Source organism: Vollenhovia emeryi, unplaced genomic scaffold (assembly GCF_000949405.1).
Source record: "Vollenhovia emeryi isolate VEMERY1.0 unplaced genomic scaffold, V.emery_V1.0 DF939138.1, whole genome shotgun sequence".
NCBI lineage: Eukaryota > Metazoa > Arthropoda > Insecta > Hymenoptera > Formicidae > Vollenhovia > Vollenhovia emeryi.
Window position 1 is genome coordinate 1 of NW_011967228.1, and position 23891 is coordinate 23891.

A 23891-nucleotide genomic window follows, 5' to 3' on the forward strand; every position below is an offset into this window, starting at 1 on the left:
TAGTATTTAACACCTCAAAAGGTGTGATATCACCCAAAAACTTACCTTTTTAAAAAAAGGTAAGAAATGCACCAAGTATAAGCTCTAATGTTACTCTATCTCTTCTGCAATAATTTTTACGCGACGACTTAAAGTCGCGCTGTAGCGTCGTCATGAATGATACTCTATCGACTTAAAAATTACGAGACGTCGTCAGAATTAATGCCACGGCATAGGATATCGCGTTTAAACTTGGAATTTTTACGTTTCGGAACTTATAATTTGTACGCGACGACTTAAAGTCGCGCTGCAGCGTCGTCATGAATGACTCTCTATTGACTTAAAAATTACGAGGCGTCGTCAGAATTAATTCCAGGGCATAGGATATCGCGTTTAAACTTGGAGGAATTTTTACGTTGTAAGCTGCTTTACTTTGCACTTTTAATTTATTGTCTACGTGTTGTCTTATTATCTAATTTATTGTCTTTCTTGTTCTTTTGTTTTTCCGAACATCTGTTTGGCTAATCTTTTTGGTAAATATGTCGAACCGATATATGGCGAATCGACGTCTTACTTTCCGTAAATGTTCCAATTTGGGTCCTAATAAAGTATGTTGCACGACGCTTCGAAGTCCAGCACGTGTAGTTCACGAATTGGCCGTTCGACCATTCCAGACCATACTGCGAACAGCACCCATGAAATGCGACCACATTTCAGCCTACCCCCACCACTGATTGTTGCAGGAGTTGAGTCTCCTGGTCTCTAGTCTTCTTGGCAGTACTAACCCAGGCGTGATTCTCCCTTGTCACGATGACGAGACAGAGAAAGAAAGTTTTCTTAAATCTCCTCCGTCTCTCTCTCTCTTCACAAGCTTCAGCTTATTCAATGGGACGCTCAGTCTACATATATTTACTATGTCTATGATACCATGAATGGACATGAATCACAATGAAAATGAAAGAAAATTGTTTTTTAATATTTTTGAATATTAAAAATAAGCAAGACTAAGTACTCACCTTATTGTATCAATATTAATAACATAATTGTATCAGTATTTTAAAATAATATTGCTACGACATTACTAAAGTAATATTGTAAAATAATGTTTCTGCAATATCTATGCAACATGCGATGTTGCTGCAAACTTCTGTGGCGTGTGTGAAGTAACGAGTTACTTCCCAACCCTGCAGACAAATCAAATTATTATCAGGCAATCGAATTATTTCGCAAATCTATATATTTCTATTCAATTTACTGTCCCATGAACCTTCCACTCTATAGTCTGTAAAAAGAACAAACCTCGGGGTCAATTCTGTATCTTACAATAACGTGAAAATGCTAAAAGTGAGCTGCTTTGTCTCTTTCTAAGAGGACAGAGACAAAGCTGCTCACTTTTAGCGTTATCACTATAGTGTAAGATTATACAGAATTGACCCCCTTCTGACTCGAAGATCTCGACACTAGCTACGCCCAAAAAAGCCTGGTTTAATAACGGTCGACGAACAGGATATTTTCTAGACCGCACGGCACGGCACGCTGCGGTTATCGCCAACTCTCGCTTCGCTCAACCGGCTCAACTACGCTCCGCGTTAAAATCGTCCGCTCGAAGGTGCGTCTAGACGCTGCAACGATTTTGATCAACGTGTTCGCGCGGTGCTCAGAATTGCGCTCGGTTATTTCTCGCCGTCGAGGAGTCGGACAGAGATCGGGGATTGTTGTCGAGGTCGAGCCGCCCGTTCGGTCGGATAACTCAGATTGGTGGGATCCGCGGCACGGATACCGGCGGCCGAGTCGAGCACGCGCGATCGTACAATGGTAATGTGACCGTCGCACGCGTCGATTCTCCTGAGTCACCATTCGCGCCCGCGTGTCAATTACAGCTCTCGCGTCCAAACGCAGAACGCCCGCCGCCGAGCTCGAGAGCGAGATAGGTAGGTAGGTAGGTAGGTATACCGTTCCCGCGTGTTCTCGACCCTGCCAGTATTTACGCAGTTGCGAGCACGCTCCCGCGTGCGCGCGCGCGCGCGCACCGATCATCTGACGCTGTTTTGTCCGCCAGCGCGCCGACGTCGGAGCGATGTCATTGTTCCGCGGCGGCGGTCCGGGATTTCGCGTGTTGACTCGCATCTCTTTCAAGGGGCCGCCGGCGCCATGAGCACGGAGATGTGGAAACCCTGGGGCGAAACCCTGAGGCCGGAGCCGACGGATTCGGCGATCATGAAGAGCCTGGACAGTAACCTGGATAACGGTTTTGACAAGCTGCCCGAGCTCAATGCTGACCTGATTATCGCGAGGAAGGGCCCCCTCATCAACTCCTGTACCAAGTGCCATAACAACAACAACAGGAGTTTCCTGCTATTCAACGGATGGGAGAACCTGCAGGTATCCAGCGCGGAGGAGTTCCTGAGAAAGTTGAATTGCACGAGGGACGACACCCGGGTCAAAGTCGTGTCGATATTCGGAAACACGGACGACGGGAAGAGCCACACCATGAACCAGATGTTTTTTAGGGGCGAGGAGGTGTTTCAGACGTCGAACGACCAGAACTGTTGCACGCTAGGCATCTGGGCGGCATTTGATTCAGCTCTCAATGTTGTTTGCCTCGACACGGAAGGTTTACAAGGTAGAATACATGTTGTTATAATATAAATCAGTGTGAAGTAAAGGCCTGCGTCCGCGATGCTAGAACTTGGTAGAACTTGGACAAAGTTCTAGCATCGTGGACACAGGCCTTAAGAGAGCCAATACAGTCCGAGCGGGATGTAGGGTGCAGCCCAAGATTTGTCTTGCGAATTTTTATATAACATAAGGTGAATTGTCGGTGCTGAATTCAACAAGCTTGCGTTGCTTATCCAGGTATCACTGCGAGCTGCGAAGACGTGCGGACGAGGTTGCTGCTCAAAGTACTCGCGGTCTCCGACGTCGTGATCTACGGGATCCATTCCGAGAGGTTGAACAGGGATCTGTTCACGTTTTTAGGCGCCGCGTCGCGCGCTTACAGCCATCGTTTCAAGGTCGCCCTGCAAGCCATCGGACAGAGAGAGGGGATCTCTACGTTGAGCACGCTCGGGCCTAGTGTCATAGTGCTGCACGAAACCAGGCACACCATACCTTTGATCAACAGTACATATTGCCACTCTCTCAGAATGACAGTAATTTCACTCTGAGAACTTCGTTACAATCGATAATCGCTTGGCCATCCGCGACGTATTGATTAATTCTTTTGCAGACGGGTCAGAAAGCGCGGAGGACATCCTGAGGGCCAGATTCGCGCAGATGAACCTTGAGATCGACGCTTTCAGCTCCATCAAGTACGTCGGTTTGCAGGCGGTGAACGACGTAACAGATTACGGAGAGTTGCGGTCCGCCATCGAGAACGAGTTGAACAATACGACGGTTCGTTCGGCCAGAAACCTGCACCTGGTCTACAACACTCTTAAGAGGCTACACGACGAGCTGTCCAGCGAGAACGAGAACCTTTCCTACGCTGTATTCCCAGAACAGTATTTCACTTGTCCCGCCAAATGTCTGAGCTGCGATAGCGGCTGTAACAACAGTATGGGACACCTTCGTGAGGGAAAGCCACACAGTAGTAACACCAGGTTGGTCAAAGATAGATTTCTCGCGCGCCGCTTTAATCACAGCTTCTTGCGACTAATGGCGTTTGTTGCGACAGGTGTAAATTCCAGTGTCAGTATGAAAATTCGACATACATATGCAAGAGATGTTACAAGAACGGAAACGAAGTTGAGGTGAACAGGCAGTATTACGAGGAAAGCCAAAGCAGCTGGTACAGTTTCGCTAAGAATGCCTGGTCGGGCTACGTCATAAAATGCCCGCACTGTGGAGAAATATACAAGAGCAGGCAATACTGGTACGGCAACAATCCCGAGGACGTCGCCGTACGCAAAAAGATCACGCACGTGTGGAATACGGTGAATATCGAGAGTGAAAGGCCCTCCCCTTTTGCCCTCAGTACTTCTTCGTCTATGTAACTGTTTCTTTATGAGAGAACTCGTCTCACCATCCGTATTCTCTTTCAGTCGAATCGTTCCATAGCTCCCCAGAATACGGCGCAACGGGTTATCGATAGCGTGTCGTATATCACCGAAGCCGTCACGAACGCTTCTCTGCAGCCAACGAGAGCGCTGAGAGCCTGGGCCGCGGATCAAGTGGCACCGTCTTACTGGCGACCGAATAACGAGATAAAATACTGCTACCAGTGTAAAGTCGTGTTCAGTCTGGCGGACGACAAGCACCACTGCCGCGATTGTGGGGAAGGCTTTTGCGCGCAGTGCTCGTCGAAAACGAAATGCGTGCCCAACAGAAACTGGCACTCGCCCGTTCGGGTTTGCGACACGTGCTACGAGAGAGAGACAAACTGCTCCAGCGACGACTCTCTCGAGCCCGCCGAGGACGTCGGCGTACGAAAAGTGACGGAGCACGTGGTGTCAACGCTCAACGCTGTTGGGACAGTTTTCACTTATTCCAAATGTAGGTAGAGACGTCGCAGCTGTTACCATTGGTATCGCGATCCCGTACGAATCTCAGATCAACTCTGATTGCCTTCCATTTTTGCACAGCATTCATAAAAGATTCCGTACGACCATCTTATTGGACTCCCGACTCAGAGGTGGTCAACTGTTGCGTCTGCGAGCGGAAGTTTTCCTCGACACTTCCGTTACACCACTGTAGAGCTTGCGGACGCGGCGTGTGCCACGAATGCTCGCAGCACCGTAAGCCTGTACCTCATCGAGGATGGGATCATCCTGTCAGAGTATGCAACGCCTGCGTTTGAAATCATTTGGAGGCGTACGTCTCAAAAGCAACAGAGCCCAAAAATATAGAGATCTCCGAGACAGATGGAGAGAGAGAGAGAGAGAGAAAGAGAAGAGAATGTTCACTTGAAACGAAATAAATTTATTTATTTCACTTTTGCTTTTATAACAGTAAATTCGGTTGCTTGCACTGGTGCACACTGAACGTACACTAAGGATTCTTCAGTGTTAGTTCTCATATTTACGGATGTTTTAAACGCACATTAAAAACTATTTAGCCAAAAACAAAAAATCCGTATGATGGCGTACAGATAATTTTTCTGGTTAAAAAGTACAAGAGACATTTAAAATAATTCTTAAATATAAAAAGTGACTATAAACGAGCCATGCGCACTCAATGCACACTGGTGCAAGCACCCGAATTCGCTGTAGAATATGGTAAACAGAAGTTGTATTAACTTACTTGTGAATAGAGTATCTTAGATTTGTATGGCCAAATCTCGTAGTTAAAAACGTAGTGTTTTGAAAGAACTTTTTAATATAAAACTAGAGAATTTTGACTTTTTAAAATTTTAAATAAAATTTTCAGCTCAATATTTTTTATTTCTAATGATGTGATTACTTTATCATCAAAGCTGTGCGATAAAATATCTGAAAAAAACAATTTTTTTTACCTATATATTTTCAAACATAGAGAACTTGAAGTATATATTTTTACGATTTTAGATTGAGAACGTCAGATTTTTTTCGGGAATCTAGAGTTGTGCCGAAAAATCGTTTGAAAGCTCGTTTATTTTAGTTTCTGTAATTAGGAAATAATTTTGTGATTAAATGTACATAAATGTATAATTGTGCCATAATTGCGGTCATCACTGTTTGACATCAACTTCCCGAAGTGTATTAAAGACACGCTACCTTTAACGTACAATTTTCTATCTCTAAAAGTTACAGATCGACATTACGCTTGAACATTGGTCGGTGAAGAGCTGGTTAAAGATCTATGTTGACGATAGCAAGTTCCATATATAATACAGCATTAGCCTTTGTACATATGTACAGTAATGACTCGTGTAATGACCGACAGTTGTAGCATAGTATAACTAGTAGGTCCATTCCGTCATTTCTTTCGTTTTGTATCGATCCCTTCTGCGCGTCCTGCATTGCTCTAGGCAAACCAATGAGAGAAAAGGTGTATGTGGTAGTGTGGCTTCAATGAGTACGTATACACATACACGTCGCTGATTCCTGCCCGGATGTATGGTGGAATACCACGTGATCAGGACAGCAAAGATCAAAGAGGCCGGCAGAGAGTGGACCTACTTCTAGTTATACTATGAATGTAGGAAGAAGATTGTTTACAACAAGTGTAAATCTCATGGCTGTGACAATTGTTAATACCGGCATACGGCGTTCGAAAACACGTATTCAGATAGGACACGCGACAGCACGTCTTCGAAAATGGGAACTATTACTTTTATTTCGTTCTGTATATTATGACACGCAGCTTGAAATAAACGAATGCTTGCAGTAAGTCGCTGCCTTACCTTTATTTCAAGATGTCGACCATTCCAGGAGATTGAGAAGAGCGTAAGACTCCTGAAGAGTGTACAAGCGTCTAATTAAGTAATTTTCTAAATTACGTGTAAGATATATGCCAAGAAATATGAAGTCCATATGTTTATACATGTATGACTTGCTTTGTGAGAAGAATACGCTTCCAAAGTGTTTGATATGTTTGACAATCGAGATGTTTGAAACGTGCTGCACTCTCTACAAATCAATCAGCGAAGTATCAATGGAAACTGAATAGTCACTGATTTACAGCTACGATTTTCAGTAGTATACTTATAACTGCAAATCAGTGACTGTTCATTGTTCAGTGATAATCCACCGATTGACTTTTAGAGGGTATACCGATGAGATTGAGAGACTATCAATGACCCTGAAATTATCGAGACTATTAAAGGCTCAGGTTCCTGGAGATATTCACTATAGAATTAAACTTTTAGATTGTCCCAATTGAATGTCCCGCCCAAATAACTTTTATCAAATAACTTTTTTATTTCTGATCGCAGAATAGAACGTTTTTTTCTGCGATTAAAAGTAAAAAAGTTATTTGGGGTGGGACATTAAATTGGGACACCCTGTATACATATACATAGCGCTTTATCATTAAAAAATTACAAGTTCGAAATTAAAATTACTGGATTTCGACGTGGACCAAATTTTATATTATCTGTTTCCATCTTACTTTTGTCTTGTATTTTGTAATTTTACTTTCATTCGACTTGATTTATTTTACTGCGCAGTTAAAAAATCTACAGTTACATACATGTTTTAAAAGATTTGCAGATTTACGCATGTTATACGGATTTATAAAAATATTGTAAAAATCGAAAGACAGCGCTGTAAAGCCGAGAAGCAAGCAAGGATTATCGCGAAGAAAATGTATCGTCGACCCGCGGCAAAGTGGCGCTCTAGTTCGAATCGAAGCGAGAATCAGCGAGAATATCGAATCGCGAGGGGAACACTCGCGGTGTCCCCGGCGTGGCGTGTCCCCCCCTCAACGCGCGGTGACGTCAGAATATGGCGTCTCGATCAGCTGGATGTTGTGTAAAGTGTGCCTGGCTGCGATGTCCGTCTCGCGAGATCTAGCGGAGACCACCGTCTGTCCGCCGTGATACGTGAGTTGAGGCATCCGCGCGACCAGAGGCGGCCCCGGTTACCCGCGGGCTCGGCCGCGGGCGGGCCCACGCGAGTGCGGGAGACGCAGAGACGCAGAAGTCGTGGCACTCGTGGGCCTCGAGAGGGGAACCGCGGCAGGGCACGGCGCGAGGCGGCCGTGCACGTGAGAACACGCGTTCGCGACGCCACGTTTGGGTCAGGTCCGACCTGCCCCGGGGCCCGTCTGCGCTCCCTTCGCGCCGAGGTCGCCCGACGTGGCGCGACCCCGGGGACTCGCCGACGGCGCCGAGCGAGAAAGTAGAGTGACGTCGCGGGGGAGCGGAAGACAGGATCCGCGGCGCCTCCGGCTCGCACCCCTTCTTCTTCCCTCCGCGACGCTACTCGCCGCGGCGACGCTCGGTTTAGCTTATGTAATTCCGCGCGGGTGCATCGCCGCGGCCGAACGCCGGAGGCTCCGCGTCGTGCGTGGCGTGGCGTGTCGCGTGTGCGTGTCGCGTCGCGTCGTGTCGCGTCGCGTCGCGTCGCGTCGCGTGTGCGTGTGCCGTGTACGTGTGCGATGTCGTGGCCATTTTCGCTTCGCTTGCCCTCGCGTTTCGTAATCGTTATCAGCTCCATATTTGAATTCAACAAGTAACGCAGGCCGCCACGCCGCCCGAGCGACGCGGCGCCGCGGCCCGATCTCGAGAGCCTGCGTTTTTCCGCGGACGGCGACGAGCGGGCGACGAGCGACGTCGCGCGGAAATCGGGAGGAGAAAATCGGCCCCTCGCGTGCCTCTCTCGTCGTCGCGCCGACCGTGCGGCCTGCCGATCTCTCCGGATTTTTCTCCGCGGCCGAGAATCGGCCGATCGCGTCGTGAGGTGTGCGAGCAGGTGGACGCCATTAGTTGCAAATTCCACGGGACGGGCGGGGGGGAAAACGGAGGGAGGGAAACGCACTCGGAGTGACCGCGACGTCGGCGGTGACGACGCGGCGCCGCGACGCCGCGCCGCCGAGGATGACACTCGCTCGGTGCGTGTCCCATTTGAAATTCCGATGCGCGCTCCCGCGTGATAGCGCCGGCCATTTTGTCGCTTATTAGTCGCGCGGATAAACAATCCCGTCGTGCGCGACGTCGCCCGTCCGTCCGCCCGCCCGCCCGCCCCGCGTGACGCTCGCGGCCTCGCCAGCGGGGCTCACATGCGCGGAGATTTCAATTCCGCGACTCGCTCCCGCTCGCTCTCCTCCCGTCCCCATCCTCGCGGCGCGGCGCCCCAAAAATAGAAGAGCGTCCGGGGGCCCCGTGCGTTTTCCGCCTCGGTTTCTCGCCGCGCGGATTTTTATGTCGTAACGCGATATATCGCGGCCGGCGCGGGACGACTCGCGGATATCCGGCTCGAAGAGGCTTCATTTTCACGTTGTCCGGGGATATTAATAGATCTGCCCCCGTGCCGACGCGAGTCTCGAGCTTCCTTGATGTAAGAATGTAAAGGGGAGAAGAGAGAGAGAGAGAGAGAGAGAGAGAGAACGTTCTGCCGTAAGCTGATATACATGGGTACGCTCCGGGAAGGGAGAGATCTCGTTCCGCACGTTTGCACCTCGTCCTTCCACGAGGGGATCGTTCCTTTTTTGGTCGCGCCATCGTTTTTGCATCACCCTGTATAACCTGGACCTTAGATACGATTCGGGAGCAATTATTTCCGCGTGCGGAAACGCCATCGTTGTCGCTCTAACTTTTTCTTTTTTTCCCCCCCAAGTCTCCGGCGTTGTTTCTTACGTGGCGTATGGGATGTTTTACAGAGTTTAACAGAGGGACAACTTTGTTTTGCAGTGACCGGAAGACTCTATGCAACATGCCACCAGATAGGCCGGATGCATCGGGTATCGAAACTGACGTGGAACTGAACTCGCCTCGGGACTATAATTTCGGCGAGAACGCCTACGCGATGAACGACAAGGAGAAGGAGAACGCGAGCGTGCTGGCCGACGCGAACTCGTCCAACGAATGCCAGAGCGAGATCCCCAGGTGGGACAAGTCCATGGAGAAGAACAATCAGTCGGACGACGAGCTGACGTCTCTCAGCTGGCTGCACCAGCAGAACTTACTTAAGGGTCTGGACATTTCGGACCCCTCCAAAGACATGAAGCACGAGAACATGCTGAACAACAATATCTGCGACGACGTAGCGGATTTCTCGGAAAACACCAACTCCGTGTCGAGCCTGGATGATAGTTTCTGTCCAGGTAGGGCGCGCGTCTCGATCCGCAACGCGCCGCGCCGCGCACCCGGGTGAAACTTGTGCTAACCCCTGTCCTTTTCTTTCATTTTTTCAACGCCACGTCGAGCAGAGAGCAATGGAAAGGCGAGCGTGACGCTGAACGGACACGGACAAAACTATCAGCATCCCGGCAAGAATTGTCAAAAGCCCGCACAAATATTTCAGGAATCCGCGAAAAGCCATTGCAATATTTCGCCAAGTAATCAAACGAAGATTTCTTTGAGCAACAATAATTTGCCAATGTCTAATCGCAACAAGCACCCTACCCATATACCGTATGATCCTCATTTACACAGAAATAGCAAACCACCGTATTCATTCTCCTGCCTCATATTTATGGCTATCGAAGATAGCGCCGTAAAGGCGCTACCCGTGAAGGAGGTTTACGCGTGGATCCTGGAGCACTTCCCGTACTTCAGGAACGCCCCTACCGGATGGAAGAACTCGGTCAGACACAATTTGAGCCTCAACAAGTGCTTTCGGAAGGTGGAGAAAGCTCCGGTGAGTACGAGGCGAATTTCTCCTCGGGGAGGGGAAATCGCCGTTGACGTTGCGTACACGTTTGCACGGCTTTCTATTCCTTTTTTTTTTCTTTTTAGAATTTAGGGAAAGGATCGCTGTGGATGGTGGACGCACAATATCGCCCAAATCTGCTCCAGGCGTTGTCTCGTGCGCCTTTCCCGCCCCCTACGACCCAAAATTTGTCTTCGTCGGAAAAGATGCCCAGAAAGTGTGTAAATGCACGTCTCCCGGATCCGGTTCTCTTTCCGTATCTATCCAAAAGACTGGCGTCCAGCAATATCAACGATAGCGCGGAAACCGAGATTGATAGCGACGTCGACGCGGCCGCCGCCACTATGCTCTCCTTCAAGCATGGACCTATTATTCTGAATCACAATAAAGGTATTTGAATGTGCACGTTTGGAATAATGGATGCTTTCCAGCGAGAGACACAAACCAGCACGGTGCAACACAGAGTATCATTTCATCTTTGTTAATGATGCAACAACAAATCAAACGATAATCAATCAAAGATAAAATAATCCCCTTAACACAGTGTGTACGCCACTAGAAAGCACCCAATATGAGACACAATCCCCCCGCCTGCGTTTCGTCGAGACAATTTACATACTTACGTAATGTACGTTTCAACGCAGATCGTAAGCGAAAAATGCCGGAGTCGGAAAAACTGGTGCCTGTAATTACCAGGAGTTCCAGCGAAGATCACACTTATAGCTGTATCGCCTCGATAAAATTGGGAAGGTAAAGATATAGTGATCCCGCGTGATGAGGATTGCGCCAAGTGAATTGTATCGTTTCCTTTTTATTTCTCCCGCAGCAAACATTCGAACGAGGAAGAACCGTGTAATCCAGACATAGATGAACAAAGGAAAATTGCAGAGGGTGCGGACGCGCTCCTGAATTTGGCGGGCGTTAGTACAGCGCTAAATCACAATAGAACGCATCATGTAACACAAGGTATTAATACGGCATCGAAATCGGAGGTTGTCGCGAAGCCAAAAAAACGTTCTACAACGAGCGATTACTCGAGCACGTCTGAGAAAAGACGCAAGAGATGGCGAGACTGGAAGGAGGGAAATCGATACCTAAAGCAAATTAGGGGTTAACGTTGACACACTTTGTTACATTTCGCAAGAAAAAAAGAAAGAAGAAGAGGTGTACGTTGTCGAGAGCTCTCCGCTTGTGCGCGAGTCGGAGGCACTTGAGAAAGTTTTACCATCTGGTAACGAGAAAGTACTTTTGTTCTATAGTGCCGTCGGTAAATTCTACATTCATTTCTGAACGCGTTTAGATCGACTCTCATGGAAATCTCCTCGACCAGGCCAGTTTCTCGTCGTAAACAACACAAAGCGCGCATGTAAATTCTTCCATATAACTTCTAGTTGTACTAGTAAAGGAGAGGGGTTGTTGGATGCATTTCGAATTGATTGGTGTGGTTGCTCAGGGTTCACAACATGCTATATGCCAAAATACATTCGGTAGCACTAAACAACAAGCAATAATAGAGATGTAGTGTTAAAGAGATACTTTTTAAACACGCTGTTGAAACAATGATACAATTGAATAGTACGTGGAATATATATCGATAAAAGGAATTATTATTACACACTGAAGTAATAATAATCATTTTAGAACTGTTGCAAGGCGATTATATTAAGTCATAGAGAGTTTAATTAATGATAAAGTTCTATATCAGTTTTCTTTTCTCTTTTTTTTTGTAGATATGTATAGAGGCATAATCAACATCTGCTGTCGCGAAGCCTGTCCCAACAGTAACGAGACCTATTGTTTTCAAACGTAGCGCGGCGATTTCCGACATCAAAATCATAGCCCGGTTTGAAGCCTAGTGTTACCATTATTTTACTTCAAAAGGTGCTATAGTCCCGTTATTTTTGAGACAGGCCAATCGTATTCAATAGAGAAAAAGAGCGAGGGGAGAGATCGATAATATATTTAAAAACAATTACACGCATACATACTTCTATGTACATGTGTATATATGTATATAAAATGTATGTATAACGTGCATGTATATGCAGATGTACACATTACACGCATCAAGCCCGACATACTCATTTGTGTATTTACAGTCGGACTCCCCGATTCTCGAGATGAGAACGACCTTTCCGCTCTCCCTTTCGATTCGCGCGCACACAAAATGCAAATTCCATCGTATGTGATGAGTAACGAGTGTGAAAGGACGAAACAGCCAGAGGTGTCGCGTTTACGGAGGTACAACTGCTTGAGAACAAGGGAGTTTGATTGTACGTGTACACAGGGTGTTCTTAAATTTCTGACGAGGAACGTTTCCGAAAAACTGAGTCATAAAGCACGTCCTTGTCCGTTTTCTCTTAGACTCCCAACAGTTTTCAATCCGCAAGTAGTATGTTCGAACTTTGTTCAGTATTGGATAATCGTTTATCCGTAGAACCGGTTGATACTAATTTTACGCGCTAGACAATTTACAGGCAGAAGTACACGCGAATGTCCGACTATTTAATTCATTATACATTGTAGATTTTATATTAGACTTTCCATTCTTTCGCGATTGAAGAAGACTTAGTTTTTCGTAGACCGTCCGTCACAACGTTCTCACACACGTAAAAGTGAGGGCACCCTGCATGTAAGCACACACACACACACATACGCACATACACACACATCCCGTGTGCATCGTTGCGCATGTACAACATATGTGCCACAAACTTATTATCAAAAAAACATATTCAAAAAGAAAATAAAAAGATATTGAGATACCTTCAACGTGGTCTCGACACGAGGAAATGTTATCATTTCACATCTTTTTCTACTCTCTTTGTGGCTTTCAAAATGATTTTGAACAGTGTTGTACATATGTAGACCTAATGTATCCACAGACCAGTTTTAGTATTCAGTTGGAAACTGAATATACAGCGACCGTGCTGAGATGTTAATTAAAATCGGATGGAGATGAAAAATAGCGCTACATGGAAAGACAACCTATTTTTATAAGAAAAACCCGTAACACTAAGAGAGAGAAAGAGAGAGAGAGAGAGAAGAGAGGGAAGGACTTGATAATACCTTGTAATTGTAAGATATGTACGTGTGCTACAAAGACATGCGAGAGAATATTAGGCAAACTGGTCTTGTATACATTAATACGTAGTTGAGTATAGAGAGAACATATATTTTTACAGGGCGCTGCCCGCGTGATAAAGGTTCTTCCTAGTAATTCGCTGGTACGCAGTTTATTAGCTTAAATATCACTCTACAAAGTATAAATATTAGTGACTCTGTCTCTGAATGAGAGGGAGAGAGAAAGAGAGAGAGAAACGTAACTGTTGTAGCGCAGCCTGATACGATTTCTACATATCAACGTTCATGATGCGCGAAACGTGCTCCAACAATTTCGTAAATGCATTCTATTTGTCATTTCGGAATTCATCCGGGATTACTTGCGACGATCCTTTGATATATCGCTCAAAGAGCTCAGCGTCAGCACTATAGAATGCTAGTTTCATAGCATAATTACGTACGCCACTGTAGAATTCAAACAGTGTCTTAAATAATTGATAATTTCGAAGCGTTCGACTTTCGTTAATTTCGGTTTCTATTAAAGCAGTAGATCAGTCGTGACAAATTGAAAAGACGAAAATCTCACACGGGGGATATCCTCTAAAGAGAACTAGAAGACAATTTGTATAATACGCAGGATGCGCTACATCAAATATTTTATGTGATTGTAGCTAGTCAGCTACACCAGAAGAAAATTCAATCGGAAGGTGCAAGAAAGAATGCCATGCTCAATATGATAAATATCGAATCTACTAAATAAAGAGAAAAGAGAATATTATTTAAATAAAATTTAAGAAACTACCGAAAGAATTAATTTCCAAGACTTTTCCATCTTCTAACTTTAAATTATTCTACGTATCACGTTGTATTAAACGTACTCTGCTCAACATTACATAACTTGTATGAAATTTAGCTGCATGCGATCTACCTTTTTTTTGTTTTTGAATTTTATTTTACTGTTGTTATCTCTGTGATATAATTGCAAGGGTGAATACGATATTATCGTTGTTATACTTCAGTGTATCCGAAGTTTTAGAATTCTATATATTATGTTGTTTAACGAAAAAGAGTTTTATATACATATATCTAATATATAAATATTATTAATTAACTGGCATTCTTACTCACACCTCGAATACTCTACCTTGATATCGACCTTAAAACAAGCTGGCATCTTCAAACTGATAATCGTATGGAAATTTAATGTTATAGCTTCACGATTTGTTAACATTCTCTTAGTCTAGCTCGCGTTTGCTACGACTGAAGATCTGCTCTTCCACGTATAGCTAATTCTAAATTAATCGGCTATAGAGAGCGGGATGCCATTGATCATAATACTGTGTAGCTAATCGATAGGTTTAAAGAGCGTAGAATTAAATCGATTAGTCGCATAATTTAAAGCAATACACCAGTAAATCCTGACATTGGGCGAAATACTCTAGTCAGCCGGTTTTTCGCTGAAGGAAATGGGCTTATGTGCAATCGCGTTAATCGCGGAGTCGGTACGACGACAGGATAGACTGTTACTCTGTAATTGCATTAGAAAGAATAAGTATTAACATCGCATGCATCCTTCTTTTCTTCTTAACGCATGGCGCCGACTCATTATACACGATAGAAATTCGTAAAATTCACAATTATTCGTTTTACGCGGGGACGCGCTGTTATCACAACCGGCTGACGGGCGAAGTCATCCTATGACAGACACCAAAAAAAATACAACAAAGTATGGAGCAAAACAGATTACGATGTGTCATTGTAACTAGCCAGGGACAATCAAAAGACATGATGAGTTTGGTTTGCTTCCATTACATGACATCGTGCCAAATGCAGAATCCTTTGGGTTTGGAAGATCAGAGATATGTTAATTTATATGTACACATAATATATATATATACATATATATATATCTACAGATTGTATATTATAAGAATTTTGTTGGCGTAATATGTAATATTATAATTATATATATATCATTATTATTATTATTATTATTATTACTACTCATTTTAGATAAATCATGCTGTAAAATGTTTGTTAAGTTTTTGATCTTGCTTATATATATCTTGAGTATATTTAATATTTTAGGCTGTAACCACAAGAAAATTTTATCTAATGAAACAAATGAGGAAAATTGCATAACTTGTTGGTTATTTCATCCAGCATTTCTTATTCCACGTAGCAATTATAGCATACTTTCATTAATACATGTACATGATTTAATAATTATAATAATATGATTCAAATAATTATAAGCGATACAATGATGTTGATCGTAAAGAAGCGATTTAAAAAATGTAAATATATTTTCTAATAGTTTGGAGTCAATTTTTCCTCGGTAAAAGCTTCGGGTCGTCACATTTAAACATTTTGACCAAAAAAAATGTTAAAAATATAGGAGTATAAAGTATCGACGAAAAGATATTTATCAAATAAATATATTAAGATTTATAACAGATTCAAATTTAGAACACCTCTATGAAAATTAATGACGTATACTATTCAGATCCAATTCAATTAGATTAAATAATTAAAAAATGTTAAGTGAACATATAAAAAAATAACACTGATTATATCAAACTGAGATCCATTCACGAGTCATTTAATTTAATTGACTATAATGTAAGGAACTGTGGTATAAATTTATGATAAAAAACAAATCATTCGCTATTATTTTTTCTTGCGATAATCATCTAAATGTTATAAATAACCTATATTGAGCATTTTCTTCATGAATTCTACGACTCCATTGAAGTTCTATTTTCCCTATTATATTTGGAAAGAGTAGATACATTTGTTATATTTTCTCACTAAGATAATGGGGCATTATCTTTGGATATTACTATTTTTTCATTCCAGAGAGTTTTGTGACTCGTCGAAATATTGCAACTGTCTATCGTGTGAATTGTGCTATTTATACTACAAGTCTGATAACCAGTGTCTTGAAGCGAGTTCGAGATACTCTGCTGCTCGAACGTGCCGGACGTTATGTTACTCTGTTTATGACTTTCGCGCGAGAAATTTACCGTTTCCGGTGGATCTTTTAAACTAATCTTATTATTACGTACCACATCATTAAATACGACGGTGTTGGAATGCGCAATATTGTCAGTTGAATTTATACATTTTGGTAATTCCTCCACATTAATAGAACTACGTGCATTTGTTATATCGTTATTTACAATTATCAATTTTCCACAGCCTTCAGTGCGTTTCACATCATTTTCGCTATTGGACATATCTAAAACATATTTTTAACACAACATTGTTACGAGCGTACCTGTTTTGCACGAGGTAAACATTGATACTGCAATTCGTTAATAGAAAAGGTGGTGCAATAATTGTTAAAAATTTACTTTTCTCTAAAGATAGTCAATGTATAATGTATGTCTAAACCACGGTCTTGTATACCGTGGTCTAAACCTTTTTTTTCTATATCTTCATTTATTTAACAACAAATTCTAAAAGTATCTGCTGCAAATATTGTTGAATAAATGTATATGCCGGTAGAAATATAACGGAATATAATGGCAGATTAACTGAAAAAAACTGAAAATCTGCTATTTTGAATAAATAATGTATTTCATTTAAATGTTTGCGAAATAACAAATCGTGTCCGACAAAGCACGAGTTTAATATGGACTCTGATACCGGATCTGTTGCCAATATCTGAATAAATTTGTTGTCATACCGCGGGCAGCTTGTTTACAAAGATGATAATGAAAATGCTATCTTCCTCATTTCGTTAAAACAAAGGTAACTCCTTTTCCAAAGAAGTTATATAAATGAAGATAAGAAAAATAAAGGATAAAAGAATATATTAAAACATGAGGCTATAACGGGAAACAGATTTACCTAAGGAACAATAGCTATCGATTGAATTTTTATCTTTCCTTTCAGCTATACCGTCTGTGCTCGTGTTGATCGCAAAGTTCAGCCTAGTGGCCGGAGAACAACGTTCGATTCTCTCGTACAACCTGTCGGTCTCACGTATCGGCGACATGTTAGGTGGCGATAAATCTTCATATATCATTACGGACGATCCGTTGCTTTGCCGAATCATTTGTTGCTTCTGAAACACGTCGTTATTTTTAACCGGACAAACTGCCGCAATCAATTTGATTTACCCAAGAATAAAATTGTTAGTCTCATTAAAGAATTATTTGAATCCTGCTCTTCGCGTACCTTCAACGGCGTGCCGTGAACAAACATACCACTTTGAGGAGGGCTACAAGCTAACGTCATGGACTTGCTCATTTGAACAGGTGACAACGATTTTAAACTCTCGCTCTCGGTGTCAGTGCCCTCGTCATGACAGAAGAATAATTTCCTCCTCAGTGAATTGTTGCTCGAATTCACATCTTCGCACTCCGTTACTTTGTTGCTCGAATTTAAATCTACATTCTGTTCCTTTGAATCATACAAGCACGTTTTTCTTAAGAGAGACAACCGACATTAAGACACTTGTTCGACAACCTGACTTCAGACCAACCTGAGTAAAAGTGAAGAAGGGCCTCAAAACTTCTTCCACATTCGAGGGCAGATTCTGCGGTAGAGATAACACTGTCTGGCTCCACCCTAAAAATACAGCAGTGACGAAGTCAATTGAATTCAATATTCCTTGTCAGTCTTACCATCTTTTATCGGCTTCGAAAGCTCAGGAGTGGACTTGGTGTCGTTCAGAAACCTATCGGGAGTGTTCTGAGACAAAAACGACTTGATCCTCTTCTCCCTGACATCCCAGGGGCTGGGAATTATCTGATTTTGCCTAAAGAACCGATCTATAGCTGCCTGGGCCCTCGTCTCCAATTCCACGTCCGGCGAGTGCGTTTGCTGCAAAGGTGAATCTTCGATCCTCGCCGGTCTCATGCGAGCTAGCTCGTCTATGCTCCATGTAAAGTCTGGTGACTGCTGCATGGGGCTGGGAGCCTAAATATCACAGCAACTTTAGATACGCACCCACTGTCGATCGTAGGTAAATTATAGAGTAAAACAAGGATATATTCTTCCATTCTAGCTTACTGCACTAGTTTACCAGTGCAGCAATGGAAAATACGTCTCGCGATACTCCCCCAGCAAACACAGAACGTTATGGCAATGTTGCAACATTACTGCAATGTCGCTACAATGTTACAACATTGCTGCAACGCTCTGTGCTTGCTGGGATCCTTGTGTAGAGCTTGCTCGAGCAAAATGACCTTGGTGAACATGGTCGGGCTGATCGTGGACAGGTGCAGACTATTGATCAAGTCGGGCTCGAATGGATTCTTGAACTTTCTCAGTTTGGACGGCGGCGTGCTGTGACTCGGCAGAACGCCGAACGGCAGGCACTGCGCCAGGCGTTTGAGGTGCGCGTCGTTCCGCTTCACCGGGGTCTCGCGCATCCAGGAGCTGCACGCTAACGGGCTCCCGCCCTGCCGTTTCTCCTTCGGCGTGCCCCATTTCACCCGCTCCATCAGAATGCAACGGACCGCCGCACTGTGCCACTCCGCGTGCACGCGCTCCAAGTCGAGATTCGTGCTCTCCGCGAAGACGCTCGGTTGATCACGAGGTGGATTTGTCGCAAGTCCTCGGTCGATTCTACCGATATTACTTCGGTCTGCACGACTGTCTCGCAAAAGTCCGCTTATGAATTACAAATCGGGGCTCTCTGATACCCAAGGGATTAAAACTTCTCGAACTTTTCAACACCTAATGTATGAAAACATATCGGACTCGTTTCAAATTGACACTGGACGCGTCATGCTCAGAGTTTCCAACCTGCTAATCATGGGGAACATGTAGAAATACCCAGGAATGCAACCAATCACTAAGGCTGTGTCATGGCGCTCTCAGGTTTCTCTCTGGTTAATACTGTGGTTTAAAATCCCCTGGAGAATTCGTTTATTCGCTCAATGTGGACGTAGCTTACCACGGTAAAGGAACAAAGTTGGCTGACAACGACAGTTTTATGGAGCACTCGTAACTATTCTCTTGTGTATAAATTGTTCAAAGTTTTTCTTTCGGATAAATCCGAGTAATTTCGTTTCCGCGCGAGAGTTTTAACGAACGATTCTAACCAAATATCAGTTCTAACCAGAGTAAACGCCACCATGACTCACGCGCTGTGTCATTATTAATTGTTTTCATATTTTGCGGTTCGAAATGTGTCGCAACAGCACCAGGTAATGCCCCAAAATTCTAGTCGAATCACGTAAATCTCGAGTGCAAGCAGTATATCAGCGGAATATGGCAGTGGAAATGTGGAAGCTCGTTTTGGCAGTAGTCATCATAAATTCAGGTAACCGCGAGCTCTACGCGCCTTGCGCGCCATTGACAATTCCAATTGCATCCAATGCATCCCATTGATCGGGAAATTCAATTTCTAGCGACCTCCGAGAGAATTAAGGACATGATATACATGCCCTTGGAGGGAGTAGCTGGGTGTTTTCGAAGGCACAACGGCACGCATCAATTCGGATGTTCCTGTAAGAATCGGGCACTCGTTCGCTCACCTCCTCGACCGTTACTCCTCAGTCTCCTATCGATCGCTTCAAGTTAGGCCAGTGAACTCTATACATACTGGAATGAGTGATCTATAGTTCTGGCTGTTGCCGAGAGAGAGGTGCGTTGGGTGAATCCTTGTCTCCTAGTACTACCTGATTGGATAATCGCATATAAGTGACGCCCTTCTTCTCGTCATTTATATGCGACTATTCAATCAGGTAGTACCAGAAGGAGACAAGGATTCACCCAAACGCACCTCTCTCTCGGCAACAGCCAGAACAATAGATCACTCATTCCAGTATGTATAGAGTTCACTGAGTTAGGCCGATGGCAGAGAACGATCCGTAAACGCTTGAGACTGTCTTAGATCGTAGACGTAAGGCAAGGCAGAGAGAAACTTGAGTCGTGAAAGTCTATTGTATACAACTTAAGTTTTTCTCTGCCTTGCCTTACGTCTACGACTAAGGCAGTCTTAAGCGTTTACGAATCGCTCTCCGTCATCAACCTTACGTCTACGACTGGGATAGTCTTAAGGGTTTACGGTTCGCTCTCTGTCATCAGCCTCAACTTGCCGTTTGTGACGTTCCATTATTTATTCCAGCCAGTAGATCGGGAAGTGTGGGCGTAGTGCACCTGGTTGAGGTGGGCGACGATATCGCTTGGATAGAAAGGAATGCCACTGCCGGCCCGTACACCGTGGTCCTACCGTTCGCGATGTTCAGTAGAACCACGCTCGTGAGACTCAGGAATACGAACAACATAAACGGCGTACTGCTCACGAAGAACATCAGCCACGAACGTCCGCTGGAATATTCGCCGGAGGACTCGTGCCCGAATCGATACTCCGGTTACAAGGGGTGCAACGAGACGAGCCCGTGGAATCCTCTCGGGTCGGCGTTGCTCATGGAAGACTGGCCGTTTCCTATGTTCTACACAGAGGTTTGATCTTATCGTGGATCTACTCGTGGAACGAGTGGTGTTGACAAGCGTCCTGCTTTCAGAATCAGACGATCCTGGAGGCCATAAAGACCTGCTTCTGGGCGCACAATGCGCACGACCTCGAGACGCAGTACCAACGATCCCTCTGCGCGATAGAGATGAAGTCGTTCATGTACGCCGCCGTCAACTCGGAATCCTGCATAAAGCGCACGGACTTCATGATGAACTTCAATCCGACGCAGTTCTGTGACCCGCTCGGGGACAGGAATGTACACTGGCCGCTGGCGCCCCTCGACGAGAACAATAATAATACGGTGATAATGGTGACGGCACGGCTGGATGCGTCGTCGTTGTTTGACGGTATGTCGCCCGGCGCGGGTAACGCCGTGACGGGACTGGTCACACTGCTCGCCACTGCGTACTACCTGAATCTCTTGAACGCCACCGTCGACAGTACGTACTTGTTGACTGATCTCTTTCGCAAGGTCGTATCTCGATTTTACGCAATCTTCGATGCTCAGTCGTATTTGTCTTCATTGTATCTAGAAACGAACGTCGTGTTCTCTCTGCTGAACGGAGAGGCGTTCGATTATATAGGATCCAGTCGTATGGTGTACGACCTGAAGCAGGACAATTTTAATGCCCTCGGTGGAACCAATTTGAAATTCGACGACATCCAGAGCGTGATCGAATTCGGCCAGCTGGGCAAGGGAGAGCTATTTCTTCACAGCAACGGCGAGAGCGACGTGATACACCGTTTGAAGCGCGCGTTGAATGCCACGGTTCTAGACGGGAGCGTTCCACCCACGTCCGTGCAAAGTTTCCTGGAGGCGAAGCCGGATCTGACGACCGTCGTCATAAGCAATCACGGCGGACAGTTTAAGAATCGATATTACAACAGTATCCTGGACGACGCGGAGAGCCTCGGCTTTGACAAGTACATACACAGCTTGCTAATATCTCGACATACACTTGATCTTTTAGCATTGACTTGACTGTATGATTGAGATTCTCTCGTGTATCATGTTTTAGAAACGATACTAGCACGCTTGCATCAGATTTAGCGAAAATTGCTCTTCAGGTTGCGAATGAGCTTTACCGAGCGGTGACGGGCGAGGCGCCGCAGCCCGCCGATCTACCGATATCCCTGGAGAAGCTCACCGCGGAAATGCTATATTGTTATATGGAGAGCGCCAAGTGCACTCTGTTTCGCGCGGCTTCGGCGCCCAATGCCAAATTGATCGATCAGGTCCTGCCCCTGTACGTCGGGGTGCACAGGGCGCTTAACATTGCAACGACCCTGACGGGCCAGCTTTTGGCCTACCTGACGGGCGAGAGGCTCCACGATATGAACGAGACGACGTGCCACGAAAATCGGCTCGCTTGGATGGGCGGTCAGAACTTTTCGGGCCTGTGTATCAATTCGACCGTCAATTACAGCACGGCTGTAAGCCCCGCGTTTATCATCGAGGGTAAGTCGCTGCGCTATTTACGCGTAGACGCGGCACGCGTCCAATTGTTTCTCCGTTTGTAGGATACGACATGAAATCGGGCGTCTACTCGACTTGGACGGAATCTATATGGCAAACCTTAAGCGTTAGAATGTTTCTCAAACCAGCGGCGGCGACGGAACGTTTCAGCATGATTCTGGGTAGCTTGGTCGCCGGTTTCTCCTTTGTGTTGGTGTGGTTGATCAACAGTCGTGCTGATGTACTATTTAATTCGAGGTTTGTATCGTCTCTCCGAGGAAGATTAACGATCTGTACAGCATCCGTACGGATCTTTTTTCGTTTTTGTAAGCTAAATGGTCTTTGAACATGTATTTAAGACAAATTAGTTTAATAACAATTTCATTCGGTGCGCACTAGTGCGAGCAACTTGAATTCATTATAAGGTGAATTTTAGCGCGCACACACACATACTACGTACTAATGACCTTTTCAGGAGAACCGTTGATTGCTAGGGATACGCCGCGGACCACATATCAATGACCGGGTTGGATAATCATCGAGAAAATCAAGATGTTCCGGTAACTAGCCTTTAACCGTATGTGTGGTACGCCCTCGGACGATTTTTTATACCCCGAAAAAAATACCCGGATGTGTCTCGCTTTATCATCTTTACAATTACCTTATTTATCATCATCGTCTCCATCGACAGTGGTTCAATTGGGAAAAATCTCGAACGTATCTTTGATACCCGATGGCGAGATGAATCTTTCCTTCACTTTCTCCACGATATCTATATTAATTATTTATGAAGTTACGTACCAAAAGAGACATTAGAGATGACTGAAACGGGTAGCTCGATAAGTTTAACAATTTGTATTGTGTATGCGTGTATATAAGGTATGAATGTGTATACAAGGTAGTCGCGCTGATACATATAAGATTTTTTTAATAAAATTTACGTAAAAGTGCTATAGCTACTTTAGCGAGTAAAATTCGTGTAACGTTAAAAAGGTCGAGATACGGATCGGTAGCGGAGAAGTGTGTCCCTTTCTCTCTCCCCTTTTCTTTCCTTCAACTTTGGTTTTTAAGGGGCAAAGGATACAGGATGTTTTTTTTCGTCACAAATATTAAATCTCGAGTGCATATTTCCCTAATCACTTTCACTTTATACAATGTATCGCTCTTCGCCGCAGCAACGGTGTAGAAATATATCGACAGTATTGAAAACAAATGGCATCTTACATAATTGCGGTAAGAATAAAAAGGGGATAATGCAAGCGTGATGGCGTTTATTATCGATAAACAACTTATTTAACAGGGCGTTGATGTACACGGGAAAGAAGTGTTTAATTTGTATATCTATGCTTTCCTTTTTTTTTTAGTTACATTTAAGTATATGTTTCTCATTTACGTCTTGAAATTTGAACAAAGTTAGAAATGGGCCATTCTCGGAGAGAGGTTGATTCAGACTCGAGAGTTGTGTGCAGTTTCGCTGTACACATTTCTTAGGTCTCTGTATTCTGGATAACTAGTTAATCAGGATACTCTTAACCGGCTCCAACGTCTAAATGGACTATTTTTCCTACTGCTGCTTTCCTACTTCATTAGGCGTGAGTTTAGCGTAAAGTGAAAATGTGCGCATGATAAAAAGACGCGATATTTCCACTTTGCGTAAATGGCGTTGAAATAAAGACTGAGACTGTCCAGAGTTGGAATATTCACGAGTTTGGGAGTACGAAGT

General features: G+C 44.4%; 4 protein-coding genes across 10 annotated transcripts; 3 read left to right on the forward strand and 1 right to left on the reverse strand.

The window, feature by feature from the left end:
• Positions 1-1378: 1378 nt before the first annotated feature.
• LOC105567324 (zinc finger FYVE domain-containing protein 1-like) lies at positions 1379-6288 on the forward strand. Of its 3 annotated transcripts, none has more exons than XM_012022106.1 (7): positions 1379-1922; positions 2117-2602; positions 2836-3102; positions 3209-3581; positions 3656-3914; positions 4023-4473; positions 4563-6288. In XM_012022106.1, the coding sequence occupies exons 2-7, from the start codon at positions 2131-2133 to the stop codon at positions 4775-4777; spliced, it is 2037 nt and encodes a 678-aa protein (XP_011877496.1). In that variant the 5' UTR covers positions 1379-1922; positions 2117-2130; the 3' UTR covers positions 4778-6288. The 3 variants fall into 3 exon arrangements, with proteins under 3 accessions (XP_011877496.1, XP_011877497.1, XP_011877495.1); XM_012022107.1 differs by having other exon boundaries at positions 1379-1918; XM_012022105.1 differs by lacking the exon at positions 1379-1922 and having other exon boundaries at positions 1965-2602.
• An 866-nt stretch (positions 6289-7154) lies between these two features.
• On the forward strand, positions 7155-14991 carry LOC105567325 (forkhead box protein N3-like). Of its 3 annotated transcripts, none has more exons than XM_012022110.1 (6): positions 7155-7441; positions 9251-9663; positions 9769-10199; positions 10298-10601; positions 10856-10961; positions 11038-14991. In XM_012022110.1, the coding sequence occupies exons 2-6, from the start codon at positions 9273-9275 to the stop codon at positions 11324-11326; spliced, it is 1521 nt and encodes a 506-aa protein (XP_011877500.1). In that variant the 5' UTR covers positions 7155-7441; positions 9251-9272; the 3' UTR covers positions 11327-14991. The 3 variants fall into 3 exon arrangements, with proteins under 3 accessions (XP_011877500.1, XP_011877498.1, XP_011877499.1); XM_012022108.1 differs by lacking the exon at positions 7155-7441 and adding an exon at positions 8825-8897; XM_012022109.1 differs by lacking the exon at positions 7155-7441 and adding an exon at positions 8956-8974.
• A 426-nt stretch (positions 14992-15417) lies between these two features.
• LOC105567326 (protein aurora borealis) lies at positions 15418-19038 on the reverse strand. The gene is made up of 6 exons (XM_012022111.1): positions 18473-19038; positions 17909-18203; positions 17767-17852; positions 17460-17684; positions 17130-17346; positions 15418-16515 (listed from the first exon to the last, which is right to left on the reverse strand). Exons 1-6 carry the CDS (start codon positions 18728-18730, stop codon positions 16085-16087), a joined length of 1512 nt encoding a protein of 503 aa, XP_011877501.1. The 5' UTR covers positions 18731-19038; the 3' UTR covers positions 15418-16084.
• Positions 19039-19138: 100 nt separating this feature from the next.
• LOC105567327 (nicastrin) lies at positions 19139-23427 on the forward strand. 3 transcript variants are annotated; one of them, XM_012022113.1, is made up of 9 exons: positions 19139-19235; positions 19433-19554; positions 19643-19741; positions 20362-20699; positions 20762-21152; positions 21246-21636; positions 21732-22171; positions 22234-22426; positions 22644-23427. In XM_012022113.1, the coding sequence occupies exons 2-9, from the start codon at positions 19503-19505 to the stop codon at positions 22660-22662; spliced, it is 1923 nt and encodes a 640-aa protein (XP_011877503.1). In that variant the 5' UTR covers positions 19139-19235; positions 19433-19502; the 3' UTR covers positions 22663-23427. The 3 variants fall into 3 exon arrangements, with proteins under 3 accessions (XP_011877503.1, XP_011877502.1, XP_011877504.1); XM_012022114.1 differs by having other exon boundaries at positions 19172-19235; positions 19459-19554; XM_012022112.1 differs by having other exon boundaries at positions 19150-19554.
• The last annotated feature ends 464 nt before the right edge of the window (positions 23428-23891 follow it).